The sequence below is a fragment of the Bactrocera tryoni genome, chromosome 3, assembly GCF_016617805.1.
Source record: "Bactrocera tryoni isolate S06 chromosome 3, CSIRO_BtryS06_freeze2, whole genome shotgun sequence".
Lineage (NCBI taxonomy): Eukaryota > Metazoa > Arthropoda > Insecta > Diptera > Tephritidae > Bactrocera > Bactrocera tryoni.
The window spans coordinates 62,164,032-62,182,159 of NC_052501.1; the positions used below are offsets into that span (position 1 = coordinate 62,164,032).

At 39.5% G+C, this 18,128-nt stretch overlaps 2 protein-coding genes across 2 annotated transcripts; one reads left to right on the top strand and one right to left on the bottom strand.

Annotated features, from left to right (window-relative positions):
- LOC120771040 (enoyl-CoA hydratase domain-containing protein 3, mitochondrial) lies at positions 1-1,557 on the bottom strand. The gene is made up of 6 exons (XM_040098835.1): positions 1,454-1,557; positions 1,128-1,388; positions 872-1,056; positions 660-784; positions 437-600; positions 1-376 (listed from the first exon to the last, which is right to left on the bottom strand). The coding sequence occupies exons 1-6, from the start codon at positions 1,484-1,486 to the stop codon at positions 287-289; spliced, it is 858 nt and encodes a 285-aa protein (XP_039954769.1). The 5' UTR covers positions 1,487-1,557; the 3' UTR covers positions 1-286.
- Positions 1,558-2,352: 795 nt separating this feature from the next.
- LOC120771890 (sphingosine-1-phosphate lyase) lies at positions 2,353-6,767 on the top strand. The gene is made up of 8 exons (XM_040100159.1): positions 2,353-2,523; positions 2,884-3,288; positions 4,414-4,838; positions 4,907-5,143; positions 5,214-5,423; positions 5,499-5,737; positions 5,799-5,945; positions 6,014-6,767. Exons 2-8 carry the CDS (start codon positions 3,144-3,146, stop codon positions 6,237-6,239), a joined length of 1,629 nt encoding a protein of 542 aa, XP_039956093.1. The 5' UTR covers positions 2,353-2,523; positions 2,884-3,143; the 3' UTR covers positions 6,240-6,767.
- The last annotated feature ends 11,361 nt before the right edge of the window (positions 6,768-18,128 follow it).

The window sequence follows — 18,128 nt, forward strand, 5'->3', positions numbered from 1 at the left end:
TTACCAATTCAGTTCACCACAAATCTTTATTACAAAAATTAATTTACAATATCATGAAAATAAGTACAGGTACCGTTAAACCCGCTACTGTTCTACGCTGATGACAGCAGGAAATATCTATAGTTATTAACTATATACAATCTATATTTTATAACCCTTTAAGACACAAAATAAATGCATTTGAGTTGCAAATCGAGCCACACACATCCATATAATGCACGATTTAACAACATTTGATTAGGAAATCAAGCCAACTAACTTAATTTCAACAATTAATTATCACGAATCACTTCTTATTGAAATTTGGTTTGCGCTTCTCAACAAAGCTCCTTAAACCCTCTTGCGCATCCTCCATACCGATATTTTTAACCATTACCTGCAATTTAAACCAAACAATCATCATGTTAGAAAAATGTGTATACGTATTAATACATACGTCTGTGCCTTGATCGTAAGCATCCTTGACACTCAAGCCCAATTGCTTATAGTAAAACTTTTTACCCATGGCTAATATAGCGCGTGGTTTCTCCTTTATCGATTTTGTTATTTTGTCAGTTTCAGCATCTAATTGAGCTTCTGGCACCACAACACTAGCCAAACCTTAATTTACATACATTTTATTAAAACTCTAAAAACAAAAGGTATTGTCCAGCAGTTACCTGCCGTTAGCGCGTCCTGTGCGTTGATGGGGAAACCAGTAAAGAGCAAGTAAGAGGATTTCATACGTGGCATAACACGCGATATGGCAATACCCGGTGTAGTGCAGAATATACCAATATTAACGCTGAAGTAGATCAATAAACAATTATAAAACAAACAAATAAACGTTATCCGCATTTAATACTCAAAACCACTCCTGAACATTACATACCCTGAAGCAGCAAAACTGGCCTTATCAGATGCCACAACCATGTCACATGAAGCAGCCAGCTGTAGACCTGCAGCAGTAGCCATGCCATTTACTTTCGCTATTATTGGCACAGGCGATTTATAAATGTTCAAAATTATATCAACAAGTTGACTGAAGATCGCATGCCCGCCATCGTTAGATGCTGACTGCAATAAATTTATTGAGATGATTAGTCGTTAACATAGCTATATTAATATGCAAACTTTTATGTACATACGATTTCCTTCAAATTATGTCCCGCGGACCAGACTGGACCGGTAGAACTAATTACAATACAACGCAAACTTTCGTCATGCACATCCTTTGTAATGCCGTCCAATATCGATGACATTACCTCGCAAGAGAGTGTATTGCGTGCTCTCGGATCATTCAAAACGATTTCACGAACGCCATCGTTTTGTTTAATTATTGTACTTTGTTTCCGAAAGCTTCCAACTTGCAATGAAGCCGTCGCGGCGGTTGCTGCTAAATTTGAGCTCTACAAAATATTACAAATTCTAATATGTCTTATCTGTTACATACATTTTTTCAGCATTTGCTTACCTTGGCTAACGTTGTATAAATCGCTCGCAACATTTTTTGCTTAATAATGGTAAAATCACACTTGTTGCGAATTAAATAGACACACTGACACCTCAATTAGTGATAAGTAAATCAGCTGTTAATGCAGGGATAACAACAAATGTTTACATAGCTAGCCAAGGCCCCATAGGAAAAGTTACAAGTACTTGAAGGAGAAAACTTTTGAAAACAAAGCCAATTGAAGTAGGTGAGGTATATTGAAGCATTTTATTTCCCTTTTGACTGATAATAATATATTAAAGATATATAGTACTAACTGGCCAACATGAAAGCAAATTTGAACAGAAAGAACAAACTATTTGACACTCCAACTGCAAGTCAAACTAGCAATCAATTTTTGAAAATACACCGCATTACGCTTTGTAAACGTATTATTTAAAGTAAAAATTACTTAAAAGTCTAGTACGTAAACATATGAACATGTATGGTTATTGTTGTTGTTGTTGTATCGGCAGAATTATGCCGAGTTGACAGTCCTTTGCCGAATACAAATCTAGGTCTGTTCGGGTTACATAGGCCCGACTGTCGTGGGAACGGATTATTGTCATGTATGGTTCCTTGTTCCCTTCCCTTTGAAACCCCAATTCCTTCCAGGATGAATCACAAATTATAAGTTTTATACTAGGACAATTATTTGATTAGATTTCTAAGCATAATATAAACAAATAATTAATTTAAATATATAACAATTATTACAATTGAACAATTATTTAATTTAATACTTATATAGTCAGTTGCCAACACTCAAGTTCATTCACAATTGATTTTTGGACCGCAACTACAGCAAAGTTCACTCTTGTTTACTTGAACAATATAAAACAGCTGCTTATATTTGAAGGAATATAATTATGTTGAATTGTTTATGAATTGGGAAAGAAATTATCAAATTAAATTTTAACAAATATGCAATTGGTATTTAATATAATTAACTATTTGATCAGAATAAATATAATATTTACAGTATCTACAAATTACATGATATCAAATCAATAAGATCAAATGTGCATAATTATTGCAGTGTAGCAAATAAGGTAAGCAACCGGGGCATATTAAGTGATAAGTGAATGATAGTTTGCTAACTAATGTTGTTGTTCTTTTTTATACAAAAATAGATTTTAGCAGGTTTGTTAATTTGTATATGTTTGTATCAGGTCAGCGACCACGATTCCTTGATTCATACATCAGTATAAATACACATACATATGTACGTGAGATAAGAGCAAATAAAAAAGCAATAAACAAAAACAAAAGAATAATAAGACCGTCAGTATTCGCTTTTTACGAAACCCTGCTGAAATATTTGTTGCTATCAGTTAAACAAAGAAATTTTACATTAACTTTATCATTTCTGCTTTTTATTTCATGTGTTTTCTCAACAACTAAACAATTAGGAACGACGTGCATATACATACATATATACTATAGTGTAGCAGTGCGGCAAGCTTTCTGGTGATTTGATAGCTTCACACTTAGTTATTAGCACGCTTTCAACGGGTAAACCAGCAAGCATTATTCGACCGCTGTCACCGCGAATATATAGAAACGCTTAAAAAATACACTGTACATACATAAGTTAGGAAAGTAACGAAAAGTGATAATTTAAAAGTACAAATTCCAAACCCAACGATATAGTGAGTAAAAAGTCGCAAACATGAAACCATTCCAGGTTGGTGGACCAATAACAAGTGGACTGAATCGGGCATTCGGCAATAAAGAACCATGGCAAGTAGCAGCTATTACAGCGACAACAGTGCTGGGCACTGTTTGGCTATGGACATTCATCAATCAGGATGAGAGTAAGTAAACATTATATACATATATATAATCTATCATTTGAAAGTGCAATTCATTGTTTTTCCATTTACTGTAAAGAAACGAGCTCAATTGGTAACATTCCGTACTCAAACTCATAAATTAAATAGCAATCAAGTACTAATTGATCTGCACATGCAAAGTAATTTTCTATGCTGTTTCAAAAACTTTTCATTTACATTGGTTGCAGTCTTGGACGTCATTTATTGGTATTTTTTTCTGCCATTTCAGCCAATATAATCTAACGCGCAGTGCAGTGCTTTCGTACTCATGTACCTTACGAAATTAAAAATCTTCCTTAATATTTAATTTAATCAGCAGTCGGCTTGACTTTACCACTGATAAGCCCTGATAATCGGTTGTGAAAAAAGCTTATCAATAAATATTTTGGTGTACGGTATTTTGTGGAAATGAACTAAATTCAAAAACAAAAAATAGATTAGCACATTTAGAAATAACAGAAAAATAAAAAAATAGTTGTCATGGGTTAGTAAGTTATTTTATCTTACCATTGTGGCGGCTTATTACTATGTCTATGCTATAACTCTCCAGATAATGATAATTAATTTCGTTGTTTTATGCACCTTTACGATCGTTGTACTTTGAATCCTAGCGAAAGCAACGTACCCAGCCTAAAATTATTTAAAAAAAATAGTGTTATCTGCGCCTGCAAAGAGGCTTCACTCTTCACAAATGCATTTGCCATACATGTATAACTATTTACTAAATCTGTAGTAATCGGCTGACGGTTTGCATCCGTCGCTTTCGCTAACTCTTTCTAATAACGTTGTTTGATATAAACAACCTTCAAATTAAGTTAAGGTTACTCAATAAGGAAACAAAATTTTTTTAGACTATCGTGGTAACAAAACATCATCGACTCGGCTCTTAATGCTATATATACTTAATAGTTCCTCAGAAATTTTTTTCTTTCAGGGTGTGAAATATTTCGTGGTAAAATTAATATACCTTTTACGGCATAAAAAATATTTATTTAATGCCCCAACAGTATTTCAGTATTTTTTTTTTCGGGCGAGTACAACCTAGTAAATATTTGCTTTTCTTCCTTCGGCATAACCATTAATTTAGTCGCTTTCATTACTTTTCAGGCCTCTTCGTGCGTGGCAAACGGCAATTTTTCCGCTTGGTCAAGAAACTGCCGGCCGTGCGCCGCAAAATCGATGCTGAAATCTCAAAGGCCAAGCGGGATTTTGAGAGTGAAATAAGTAAAAGCTGCAACGATCTCAGCTGGTCGCTGGAATTACCGGCTAACGGGTTGAGCCGAGATGAAATTATACATCTAGTAGATAAACATTTAAATATTGGACACTATAATTGGCGTGAAGGGCGTGTTTCGGGCGCCGTGTACGGTTTCAAAGCAGATCTAGTCGAACTGATAACCGAAGTATATGGCAAGACATCATACACGAATCCATTGCATCCCGACATCTTCCCCGGCGTGTGCAAAATGGAAGCCGAAGTGGTGCGCATGGCGTGTACTCTCTTCCACGGCGATGCGAATAGTTGCGGCACGGTGTGTTTTATACAAAATTGAATTTTTATCACACATATTTATCTACCACCTTTTCCCCGTCTTCGCAGATGACCACCGGCGGCACCGAATCCATATTGATGGCGTGTAAAGCATATCGTGATTATGCGCTTGAAACGCGTAATGTGCAGCGTCCGAACATGATTGTGCCGAGAACAGTGCATGCGGCGTTCGACAAGGCAGCTCAGTACTTCAAAATACATATAATTTATGTAGATGTGGATCCGAAGACGTTGGAGGTGGACGTGCAGGCAGTGAAGCGTGCAATTAACTCCAATACGATACTGGTAATGTATCCAACCATGCGATTTTCTATTTCAAATTTAACAAACAAGCTTAACTGTAAATTTCACATAGTTGGTTGGTTCAGCGCCGAATTTCCCTTACGGCACCATCGACGATATTGAAGCTATTGCCGCTTTGGGCCTCAAATACGATATACCGGTGCATGTGGATGCTTGCCTGGGCAGTTTTGTTGTTGCGCTAACCAGAGAAGCTGGCTATAAAATCAAGCCATTCGACTTTGCCATCAATGGCGTCACCAGTATTTCAGCCGATACACACAAGGTGTGCAGATAACATTTTTTGCTAAATCTTGTACAGTGTTTTTATAAAAAATTGTTTTTTTTCTGCGTCAATTAGTATGGTTTTGCACCTAAAGGTTCCTCCATCATACTTTACTCCGATCAGAAGTATTTGAATCATCAATTTACAGTAACCACCGATTGGCCGGGCGGCGTGTATGGCTCACCCACCGTGAATGGCTCGCGTGCAGGTGGCATTATTGCTGCTTGTTGGGCAACTATGATGAGTTTCGGCCATGAAGGCTATCTGGAGGCGACCAAACGCATTGTGGACACATCGCGCTACATAGAGGCGGCGTAAGCAATTAATTTTTGTTTAAAAAAGAATTAAACTAAATTCTGTGAATTATCTTTGCAGCATACGCAAAGTAGATGGTGTCTTCGTTTTTGGCAAGCCCGCTACATCCGTTGTCGCTATTGGCTCTAAGGTCTTCGATATTTTCCGCCTGTCGGATGCGCTATGCAAGCGGGGTTGGAATTTAAACGCATTGCAATTTCCCTCAGGGTGTGTTTTTGTTGTTGTTAAAAAATCAAAAAACATTGCATTTGTTACTAATTTTCGTTTTCCTTCAGTATACACATATGCGTTACGGACATGCACACTCAACCAGGCGTTGCCGACAAGTTCATAGCTGACTTCAAAGCAAGTGTCGCTGAAATCATGAAGGATCCCGGTCAACCCGTCGAGAGTAAAATGGCAATTTATGGCATGGCCCAGTCTATACCTGATCGCTCGGTGGTGGGCGATGTGACGCGTGCTTTCCTCAACAGCATGTACTTCACGCCAGTCAAAAATTGAGTGGTGCGCCGTTGAAGAGTGCATAAGCATTGGTTGTTTCTTAGAAGAATGCTTTTAAATTGTGTGTCAAATTAATAACAAGTTAATAACAAGTGTAGTGTTTATTGACGTTCTTTATTCGGAAATATTATCTGTTTGCTTTAAATAGCTTATCCAATACCGTGGATATGCAGAAATTATTGTTCAGAAAAAAAAATGTAGTTTTTCATGAAAAAAATTATTGTCGTAAGTTCAAAGTTGTGCAAATTATTGATAAAGTTATTCAATTTATTTTTTATTCAGCTGCATAAAATTAATTTTAAATGCAAAGTACTTAGTATTCTATATAAATTTATATTTTGCATTTTTTTTGCTTCACAATTATTTCATTTAAGCATTATTACATAATTGTATATACACTTGTTGCAACAGTCTTAACTTGGATTCATATAAAGTAACAAATTAGTTTTACACATCTTTACACCACCATTATTGTTAAAGAATAACGAAAGAATATTGTTTAACAAAACCAGTAGCATTTAAAATATTTTTACGAAAAAAAATAAAATTATATATACTGAATGTACACATTTTTTGACTTAATAAAAGTTATTGTGAGTTAAATTACGAAACAAAAATAATTAATATTATAATTATGTTCAATAAAGAAAATAAAATTAAAAAAATATAAATAAAATTAAAAAATAAATAAAATAAAAAAATATAAAAAAGCATTTTTATTAATTAAAGTTAAGTTGTTCCAATTGAAATATTTAATTGCTCACACGACACATGCGTACATATTTATTTTGTATACATAAAACAGCCGCCTGCGAAAATTCGTAAAAATCGTTTGAATTAGGGGCACCACTAAAATTGTTTACCAACATTTATTAGCTTACCTTAAAATACACTAGCATAAATTTTTACATTTTAAAGATAGCAAGCAATTGATTAGTGTAATGCTGTATGTACTTAGTGGGCGATAGCATTTTTAGTAACCCTTTTAGCCTCAATGTTGCTTCTAAGCAACTTCTCTATTCATCGCCATGCAATAAGTCAAATACACAAAAATCTCTTTGAAATTCATATCTTATTCATAAATATTAATTCGGGGAATAAAAAATAACAACTGAACAAGTTATGATTCATTGAACGAAGCGTAGTTGAGCGCGGCAAAATTTTGGCGCAGTTTTAAAGAAAAAAATTAAAATACTTAAAAAATAAATATCAAAAAATAATTACTCATTGGAAAATATTTTGATTTGGTCGTACATCAGAGTTTGGAGATGAACTGGTACAAAGAGTGTGACAAAGATGACGATGAGCTTCTGGAGACTGTTTTATTGTTAGGTAATTTGATGGATCACAATTGAAATGGAGAAAAAGACCAAGACATTTAAGACGTTGGCATAGTAAATAAAGTAATCCAATATTTGTGTTAAAGGTGAACCGAAGAAAGAAAGAACCACATCAAAGCAGGTCAAAAATCAAGATTATATTTTTCGATTATCAAGTTGTGGTGCACACTTTCCGACCCGCCAAACTGTCAACAAAGAATATTGTTTGTGCAATAATTCTTCGTGATTTTTTCGCAATCAATATCATGCCGCCTCTACCTTATTCGCCTGATTTATTTCCGAACTCAAACGACGTCTCTGGGAATCCGTTTTGTGTCAATTGAAGGCATTAAACGGAAGTTGACTTTAACAACTGTTTCAAAGATTGGAAAAAACGTTGGCCCAAATGTATTGAGGGGAAGGGCACTGTTTTCAGGGTAACGACATAGATTTTGAAGAATAAATTAAGAGTTTTAAAATTATGAACAAAGTCTTACTAATTTTTGTTCATGTTGTTGTTGTTTTAACGGAAATCTAATCCCCGTTGGGATGGTAAATGTCATTTGTGTTGTCGTCGATGTCATCTAACGGTAGGCCCAAGAAACGTGCTGTTTCGACGGGGTCGGACCAAAGGGAGAAAGGTGTTAGATGGGTGGGGTTTGTGGGGCATGCAAAGAGGTGGTCAGTATCATGCGGAGACTCGTTGCATGCAGGACATACGTCGGGTATGTCAGGGTCTATTCTGGATAAGTAGGAGTTTAACCTGCTACAGTATCCAGAACGAAGTTGCGCAAGGGTCACACGCGTTTCTCGCGGCAGCTGGAGCTCTTCGTCTGCGATGGGTGGTGGTTTAACTCCAAGAACGCCATTCACGGGAAGGGAGTCGGTGAAGGTGTTAATGGCTCCGCTGTGAATGGCGGTCAGTACCTGTCTGTAGTTAGTTGCGTCCGAAGTCCGGTCGGCGTACTGTACGACGTCGTCGACGTAATCCAGGAATGACCTTTTGATGCTCCTAGGAGGCGGTTCCGCTCCAAGCAGATGACTGCAGGGGTGATTTCTGCGAAGGCATCCCAGCAGGAACTGCCTGGAGAGGAGTTCATTATGCTCCTTAACTGGGAGCATAAGCGTCTCACTGTGTAGGTGTTCAATGGAAGACATCAAAAGGCATCCTGTAGTGGTCCGGAGTGCAGTGTTCTGACAGGTCTGTAGTTTCCTCATCTGCGTACCACTGCATCCAGGCGACCATATGGGGGCTGCGTAATTGAGGACCGGCCGGCCGATTGCCTTGTATGTTGCCTGGTTGTCTTTTCCCCATGTGCTGCCGGCTAGCGACTTGAGGATTTTGTTGCGGCTCTGTACTTTGGCGATAATCGCGGTCGTATGAGGAGAGAAGGAGCATAGACTGTCGAATGTTACACCTAAAATCTTAGGATTGTTGACAGTCGGAATTTTGACGCCGTCGACTGCAATGTTAAGCTCAAGTCTATACTCCTTCGTCCAGTTTGTGAATATGGTCTCTGTGGATTTGGTGGGGGAAAGTGTGAGATTTCGTGCAGTGAGGAAACGAGAAAGGTCGGAGAGGTAGCTGTTTACCTTCGAACACATGCCATCGATTCCATTGCCCGACGCCAATATCGTGCAGTCATCAGCGTACGAGGTTATGGAAACTCCTTCTGGTGGTTGTGGGAGTTTCGAGATGTAGAAGTTAAACAGTAGTGGGAGAGAGGACACCACCCTGCGGAACCCCTGTTTAATTCTTCTCAGTTTAGATGTTTTACCTCGAAATAGTACGGATGACTGGCGACCGCTCAGATAGTTCATGGTCCACCTCTTTAGCCCTGGAGGGAGCGTAGTTGTTTCGATGTCCTGCAGTAGCGTTGTGTGATTGACCGTGTCAAACGCTTTTGACAGGTCCAACGCTACGAGGATCGTTCTTTCGCGGGGTGGTTTCTGGTTGAGGCCACGAACTATCTGGGCGTTTATGACGCTAAGTGCTGTGGTGGTGCTGTGCACTTTTCGGAATCCATGCTGGTGGTTGGCTAGGCTCAGGTGGTGAGTGAAGGTCGGGAGTAGCAAGGCCTCAAGTGTCTTCACTACTGGGGAGAGGAGAGTTATCGGTCGATTAGATTCCCCTTTGTTGGCGGGTTTCCCAGGTTTCAGTAGTGGGACCACTCTTCCGACTTTCCACACATCGGGTATTTGAAGAGTGGTCAGCGACAGATTGAGGACCTTGGTGAGATATCCTACTCCCGTCGAGCCTAGATGCTTTAGCATTAGCATGTTGATTCCATCAGGGCCAATGGATTTAGATGATTTTTCTTTTTTGATGGCACCCTGAACCTCCTCATCGGTGAAAGTAAGTGGCGCGCCTTCGTTTGGCATTTTGCGCAGCCGTCGGTTAACACATCGTTTAGTTTTGTCTACCGAAGGGTGCAGTGTAAATTGCCGGCTAAAATAGCTCGCGCACTTCTTCGGGTCCGAAGAGGCATGACCATTGAATTGAACTTCAACTCGGTCGTCTTGTCTCTTCGGGTTAGACAGAGCTTTGACAGTAGCCCAAAGCTTACTCACTCCGGTGGAGAGGTTACAGGACTTCAGGTGCTCTATCCATTTCGTCCGCTTATGTTGGTTTACCATTCGCCGAATCTCCAAATTGAGATCCCTTATTCGGGGATCCCCGGGATCGGCATGGCATAAAGTGTCGCGCTCATTAGCTAAAACGGCTGCTTCGGCTGGGAAATTGGGGCGGATTTCCGCGATTCTTCCAGCCGGGATGAAGCGAGCGGTAGCTGCTGCGATCACCTTGCGGAATTGACGTTCGCCAACGCATACGTCCATAGGAATGGGTAGAGCTTTGAAGGTGCTCTCAGTAAATTCTGTGAAGCCGACCCAATTAGCTTTGTTAAAGTTAAAATAGGTGCGGTTGTCCACAGAAACAAAATTGGGAGGCTTCTCGATCGAAATAATTATGGGCAGATGATCTGATGCGAGAGTTAGCATAGGTCGCCAGGTTATGCTGTTTATCAGACCACCGCTAGCAATGGTAATATCAGGCGAGCTATTACAGGTGCCCATAACTCTGGTGGGGGCTTCGTCATTCATTGTGCAGAATGTCGAATCGTCAATCTGTTCCGCCAGCTCCATCCCCTACGATCATTTGCCATGCAGGAATGCCAAAGATCGTTGTGCGCGTTAAAGTCGCCTAGTACCAAACGGTTTTCACCACGAAGTAGCGCACCTATGTTCGGGTGATATCCTGTTGGGCAACATGTAACTGGAGGGATGTATATATTAAATATTTCGAGCTCGACATCGCTATAGATAGATATAGATAGATAGACGTTCCCGATTCATAAGTGCAACTATCTCCTCGATCTTACTCTGGAGTCCGTTGCAGTTAAATTGAAGTAGCCGAGTTTGTCGCGGGTGTCCGTGGGTGATCCTGCGGGTGAGGGAGTGACGTGTGGGTGGAAGTTGTTGCAGCTGTAGTACCCGCAGGGGCGGTTGTCGCGCTGGGGTGTTAATAGGCGACGCCACTGTTGTGAGTTGCGGGGGCAGACTCCTGCAGCATGGGGCAACGTATGAGTCACTCCACTCACGTGTGGTGCGCAGGCCGGAACACGCCGAAAAGTGACACCAGCCAGTACAAGAGTTACACTTGACGGATGCCACGTTCCGACGTATGACGGTCTGACACACGGAACAGACAGTGCGAGGGACCAAGAGCTGCTGGTTGGTTCTCGCACGAGGATTGGAGCGGGATGAAGGTTGGGGGGGGGGACAAGTTAGAGGGGGAGCTATGTTGCCTGATTGAGCTCCTAGGGACCGTAGAGGTCCTCTGTTGGCCACTCGGATTGGGTGGCGGCGCGGCGCGCGAACTATGTGCGGATTGCACAGCCGTAGAGGCTTGGGTCGCAGTATTGCGCAGGCAACATGGGGCCACGTAACGCGTGGTCCACTCCCTATGTGTCTTAAGGCCTGAACGGGTTGGACTCAATGCCAGCGCGAGTCAGGAGGATAAGGAGCAACCCTGCTGCAAGGCATTGCTCTAGTAACGACAAACACAAATTAACACTTACCGATCCAAACGGGGTTAGATCGCCGAAAGAACAGCCCTTGGTCGGATGAAATCCGAGTCAATTCCGGTGCGTAGAACCGGCTGTCGTGGGAATCGTGGATTTATTCATAGTTAGTATCCATCGATTTCTTGCAGTTTTGTTGTACTTTAGCGTAGTTCAGCTGCCGAGTTTAAGAATGGCGTGGTCTTAAAAGGTCAAGAGGAGGTTTGGTAGGTTCAGAGGTGTGCAAAGACAATGATGAAAAGCTTTCGATTGTAAGGTTAATTTTATATTTCAAGAATATCATCCTTCAAACAGTGCAAACCTGCCATACAAATGGCGACTGAAATTGTTCGCGCGCGCAGATTTGCAAGGAATAATTTATGACTTGCGCTCTACGTTGGTGATGGAAATTGACCTTCATATGATCTCATCATATCATCGGAAATAAAACCTAACATCCGCAGTACCGAAATTCAAGCATGTGCCACTTTTGGATGGATGGATATAGCAAGTGAGCCTGAAAAGCGTTGTGCACTCGCCATATTCTGCGGATCTGTTCCCCAATTTTTTAAACTACTTAAGACTTAAGAGAATACTCCCAAGAAAGAAATTTACTGATAAAATATCGAGAATCGCTGAGACTTATTAAAAAAGGAAAATCATACAACAAAAAGAATATCGAAAAGTTGGAGATCCAATATTAATATACTCAATGTATCGCCTTCGATGGGAACTATGTTGGAATTTTGTTCAAATATTTGTTTTTTTTTTTAATATCATACGAGTTTAACTCTCTCGAAAAAGATAAAAAGTATGACAAAGGTCACTTATTTTCAAATTTGAATCGCTTAATCATCGTTATCTGATTGTAACAAAGATTACTGAGGGATTACTCTCCCAGTTACTAACATATCACATGCGCCTTATTAGCAAAACAAAATGTTCTGCAGTATGTCTACAATATCTTAATCTCTACGCCTAAAAGCCAAAATCGCAGACGGCCGCTTTCCAAAGCTTTTGATATAGACTGCCCATCTTATACCCGTTCTTGTTGTTGCGGTAGCGGTTATCTAGAGCCTGTTTAGTTGGCAAGGCGCAAGTTAGTGGTCAAAATCAAAAATCATCTAACTGGAGCCCAGAAAATGTGCTGTTTCGACGGGTTCGGATAATAGGGAGAGATGTGTTAGATGATGTGTATTCAGTGTAAGGCACTATTGCACGCTGGACATTTATCTGGCATGTGGCATTCGATTCTGGATAGCTTAACCTGCTACAGTAAGTTTCGTGAGGGACACTCCAGATTCGCGGGGCAACTCAAGCTCTTCGTCTGCAATAGGTGGAGGTTTGACTCCAAATAACCTATTCACTGTTGTTGTTGTTGTGTTCTCTAACCTGAAACATGCAGACCTTACTATGCAGGTGTTCAATGGGAATCATTAAGAGGCATCGTGGTATTATATGGAGTGCAGTGCTTTCCGGCATCCGCGACTATATAATTGAGACCTGTTGGACGATTACCTTGTAAGTTTCCGAAGTACCAATGGTTACAGGTGCTCAAAGAGAACCGAATCGACGATAACAGTTTTGATTTGTTGCCTTGTACAATAAAATCAAGTTGAGATAAGAAGTTACATATAAATTTTTGGGAATCAAGACGCTTGTTGGGGAATATGAAAATGGTTCCAAGATAGTTGGGTCTGTGTAATGAAAACATATGCCACTCCGACATCTTCTGTAGAATTTGACTTTTGGGGAATATATGGATTTTGCCTATTAATAACAACTTGATAAAGAAAATGTTTCTATCAAATGAAATTCAAATAAAATTAAGTGCTTTACAAAATGCCGAAATCAAAGAGTCAACAGTAAATGACAATGAAATAGCCAAGTATACATATATGTATATATACATATATGTATATGTGGATATAAATTTACATGTGTATATGGATGATTGTCATAGCTGCATTGCTATAGACGAACAACATAAAACATCCGAAGATGGCAACCGGCAATATAAAGAATAAAACACCCACACATAGCCCAGCAGACATACATATGTATGTAGCAACGCCAAAAACTCAGCAAAATGTCACACTACAAAAAGAATAAAAAAGCCATTCATCTGCAACAACGAAGATGGAGCTGCAACAACAATACCAAAAATTTATCGTGAAATGGATGTCATCTGTTGACAGCTCGAAATGCTTTCCAAAAATTCAGAAAATGGATAAATTTGATGAAATTGATGAAATTAGAAAATAAAATTATGCCATTTAGATTTTCATAATATGCAAAATAAAATATTAATATAACGACAAGTACTCACAAATGTAAAAGGGGGGAAAAATACAAGTTTCAGTAATTATGAGATACATATAGAAATACGGAGTCCAGACTCTAGGGCTCATCATTAAAAGTTCTGTGGTGGGTTCAAAGCGTTTTGATGATACATAACGATTTAGATCCATTTTCAGATAATTCTTTGATATCACAAAGGGCTTGTCTTCCGGTGAATTTTCGGGATCATCGAATCCAAGATCAGCCGCTAAACCGAGCGTTTTAGGTTAAGATTGGATCTTAAGATTGGGAGAAGATAAATAAAATAGATGGCACCAGAGGTAAATATTACTAACAAGTAAGGAAGGGCTAAGTTCGGGTGTCACCGAACATTTTATACTCTCGCATGATAAAGTGATAATCGAGATTTCATAATACGTCATTTACATATTTTTCAAATACCGTATTTTTGTAAAGTTTTTTTCCGCTATCATCATTGGTTCCTAATGTACTATATATTATACAGAGAATGCATCAGATGGAATTTAAAATAGCGTTATATTGGAAGAAGGCGTGGTTGTGAACCGATTTCACCCATATTTCGTACATGTCATCAGGGTGTTAAGAAAATATTATATACCGAATTTCATTGAAATCGGTCGAGCAGTTCCTGAGATATGGTTTTTGGTCCATAAGTGGGCGAGGCCACGCCCATTTTCAATTTTTCAAAAAAGCCTGGGTGCAGCTTCCCTCTGCAACTTCTTCCGTAAAATTTAGTGTTCCTGACGTTTTTTGTTAGTCGGTTAACGCACTTTTAGTGATTTTCAACATAACCTTTGTATGGGAGGTGGGCGTGGTTAATATCCGATTTCTTCCATTTTTGAACTGTATATGGAAATGCCTAAAGAAAACGACTCTGTAGAGTTTGGTTGGCATAGCTATAGTAGTTTCCGAGATATGTACAAAAAACTTAGTAGGGGCGGGGCCACGCCCACTTTTCCAAAAAATTACGTCCAAATATGCCCCTCCCTAATGCGATCCTTTGTGCCAAATTTCACTTTAATATCTTTATTTATGGCTTAGTTATGACACTTTATAGGTTTTCGGTTTCCGCCATTTTGTGGGCGTGGCAGTTGGCCGATTTTGCCCATCTTCGAACTTAACCTTCTTATGGAGCCAAGGAATACGTGTACCAAGTTTCATCATGATCTCTCAATTTTTACTCAAGTTACAGCTTGCACGGACGGACGGACAGACGGACGGACGGACGGACAGACGGACGGACAGACGGACGGACAGACAGACATCCGGATTTCGACTCTACTCGTCACCCTGATCACTTTGGTATATATAACCCTATATCTGACTCTTTTAGTTTTAGGACTTACAAACAACCGTTATGTGAACAAAACTATAATACTCTCCTTAGCAACATTGTTGCGAGAGTATAAAAATCGTGTCTAACGTCCATCTTTGAGCTAATCGATGAGTACCTTAACGCGGTGTCCAACTGGATGGGTACCAGCGAATTAGCTGTTAACCCAAGTAAAACTGAAATGATTTGGTGAAATTTTCATAAAGTAAAATACCTAAAGCTTATACTTGATAGATAGTTTTCATGATCTCCAAAGGTGGTGTTTTGGCAAAACCGTAGACAAGTCAATAATGTTCTATGGTGTATTCGTCTGGTGGAGGACGCTTGAAAAGGTTCGTCTTCCTCTTTACTGGCGTAGAAACCGCTTACGCGGTTATAGCCGAGTTAACAACAGCGCGCCAGTCTTTTAATTCGCTGAACTATGTCAATGTCGTCGTATACATCGTACAGCTCATCGTTCCATCGAACGCGATATTTGCCGTGGCCATTGCGCAAAGACCCTAAATCTTTCGCAGAACTTTTCTCTCGAAAACTCTCAACGTCGACTCATCAGTTGATGTCATCGTCCAAGCCTCTGCACCATATCGCAGGACGGGAATTATGAGCGACTTATAGAGTTTGGTTTTTGTTCGTCGAGAGAGGACTTCACTTTTCAATTGCCTACTCAATCCGAAGTAGCACCTGTTGGCAAGATTTATCCTGCGTTGAATTTCTAGGCTGACATTGTTGGTGGTGTTTACGCTGGTTCCAAGATAGACGAAATTATCTACGAATTCAAAGTTATGCCTGTCAACAGTGACGTGAGTGCCAAGTCGCGAGTGCGACGACTGTTTCTTTGATGACCCACCACCACCATTTGCATTTCTTCCTTGTCCAGTCTGGAGAAAGCAGAACTAACGGCGCGGGTGTTAAGGCCGATGATATCAATATCATATGCTGTACACTCTTATAATAGATTGTACCTACTCGATTAAGTTCTGCAGCTCGAACTATTCTCTCCAGCAGCAGATTGAAGAAGTCGCAATCTGAAACCTCGTTTGGTATCGAACGGCACGGAGAGGTCCTTCCCGATCCTGACGGAGCTTTTGGTGTTGCTCAAGTCAGTTTACACAGCCGTATTAGTTTTGCGGGGATACCAAATTCAGACATCGCGGCATAACGGCAGTTCCTTTTCGTGCTGTCGAAAGTAGCTTTGAAATCGACGAAGAGGTAGTGTGTGTCGATTCTTATTTCACGGGTCTTTTCCAAGATTTGGCGCATGGTGAATATCTGGTCGGATGTTGATTTTCCAGGTCTGAAGCCACACTGATAAGGTCCAATCAGTTTGTTGACGGTGAGCTTTAATCTTTCACACAATACGCTCGATAGAACCTTATATGCGATGTTGAGGAGGCTTATCCCACGGTAGTTGGCGCAGATTGTGGGGTCTCCCTATTTGTGGATTGGACAGAGCACACTTAAATTCCAATCGTTGGGCATGCTTTCGTCCGACCATATTTTACAAAGAAGCTGATGCATGCTCCTTATCAGCTCTTTGCCGCCGTGTTTGAATAGCTCGGCTGGTAATCCATCGGCCTCCGCCGCTTATTAATTACTTCTTGATTAATATACCGGAAAATAAAAGAATCAAATAGAAATTAAAATTGTGTTATATGGGAAGTAGGTGTGATTATAGTCCAATTTCGCCCATTTTTGCACTGTGACATAGGAATATGAGAAGAATCTCGCAGATAAAATTTATGTAATTTCTCTAAAAAGTGGGTGATACCACACCCATCGTCCAATATTTACCCCGGCTCCCATAAAACCGTCTCATACCACCGCCGGAGGTAATTTTTAACGTCTCTGGCGTATTTAGTTATTGATTTACCGAGCTCTTAGTAGATTTAACAGTACCGTTATATGAAGAGTGAGCGGGGTTATCTTCCGCTTTCATTCTTTTTCACACTGTCGGTAGTTCTTATAATATTTTAGCTGGGTAATTGTGGCTTTAGCTTTAGTCGATTAAGAAATATGTATGTACATATATGTATATATTAAACTTTGTAAAAAATTTTTGCCAACAGGTGCCTCTTGCTACTTCAAATTTTATATCTGAATTTAGTGCTCACATATGATTATCTACGAACTCGAAGTTTTTTTAATGTAACGCACATACCAAGCTTCATCAAGATATCTCACTGTTTATTCAAGTTACAGCTTATATGAACGGACGGACAGACAGACAGTCACCCGGATTTCAACTCGTCATCCTGTTGACTTATATATGAATAAGCCCATATCTTTCTTTAGGTGATACGTACAACCATTACTAAACAAAACTATTATACTCTGTAGCAACATGTTGCAAGAGTATAATAAATATTAATTTTATTTAATTTTCATGTATCAGTATTCGAACAAAATATTTATTTTTTAAGAAATAATGTTGAAACATTACGTTATTATTTTTAGTATTTAGTTATAATATACACTTAAAAATGCCAAACAATCTTTTCGAAATTAAAAAACTCTCCATTTTTACAACGTATTTATTGTTCTCTTTCCAAAACTTGTTTCAGCTGATTTAGTCATCAAACTTTAATGAGCAGTTATTTAAGCAGGTGAGCAAATGAGTAAAAGCGTTTTAGCACAGATTTGCTCAATCATTGAGCGGCAAGTCATAGTGAGCAAACAAACTGTCTAGTAACTGTTGAGCACAAACAACATAAACAAACTGAAATTTGAGTTACCAACTTTTGCTGTGACATCACAGACGAATTATTATAACCAACTGTCACTCGTGTCAATCCGCACAGCTGATAATAGATGAGTGCATAGAAGAAAGCAAAAACTTTCAAATATGTACAATAAA

Bases quoted from the DNA above. Each gene is read 5' to 3' on its own strand.
- LOC120771040 (XM_040098835.1), bottom strand. From the start codon at position 1,486: ATGTTGCGAGCGATTTATACAACGTTAGCCAAG. The intron at 1,389-1,453 runs GTAAGCAAATGC...AATATTTTGTAG, and splicing joins TTTATACAACGTTAGCCAAG to AGCTCAAATTTAGCAGCAAC. The intron at 785-871 runs GTATGTAATGTT...GATCTACTTCAG, and splicing joins GCCAGTTTTGCTGCTTCAGG to CGTTAATATTGGTATATTCT.
- LOC120771890 (XM_040100159.1), top strand. From the start codon at position 3,144: ATGAAACCATTCCAGGTTGGTGGACCAATAACAAGTGGACTGAATCGG. The intron at 5,144-5,213 runs GTAATGTATCCA...AATTTCACATAG, and splicing joins TTAACTCCAATACGATACTG to TTGGTTGGTTCAGCGCCGAA. The intron at 5,424-5,498 runs GTGTGCAGATAA...TGCGTCAATTAG, and splicing joins TTTCAGCCGATACACACAAG to TATGGTTTTGCACCTAAAGG.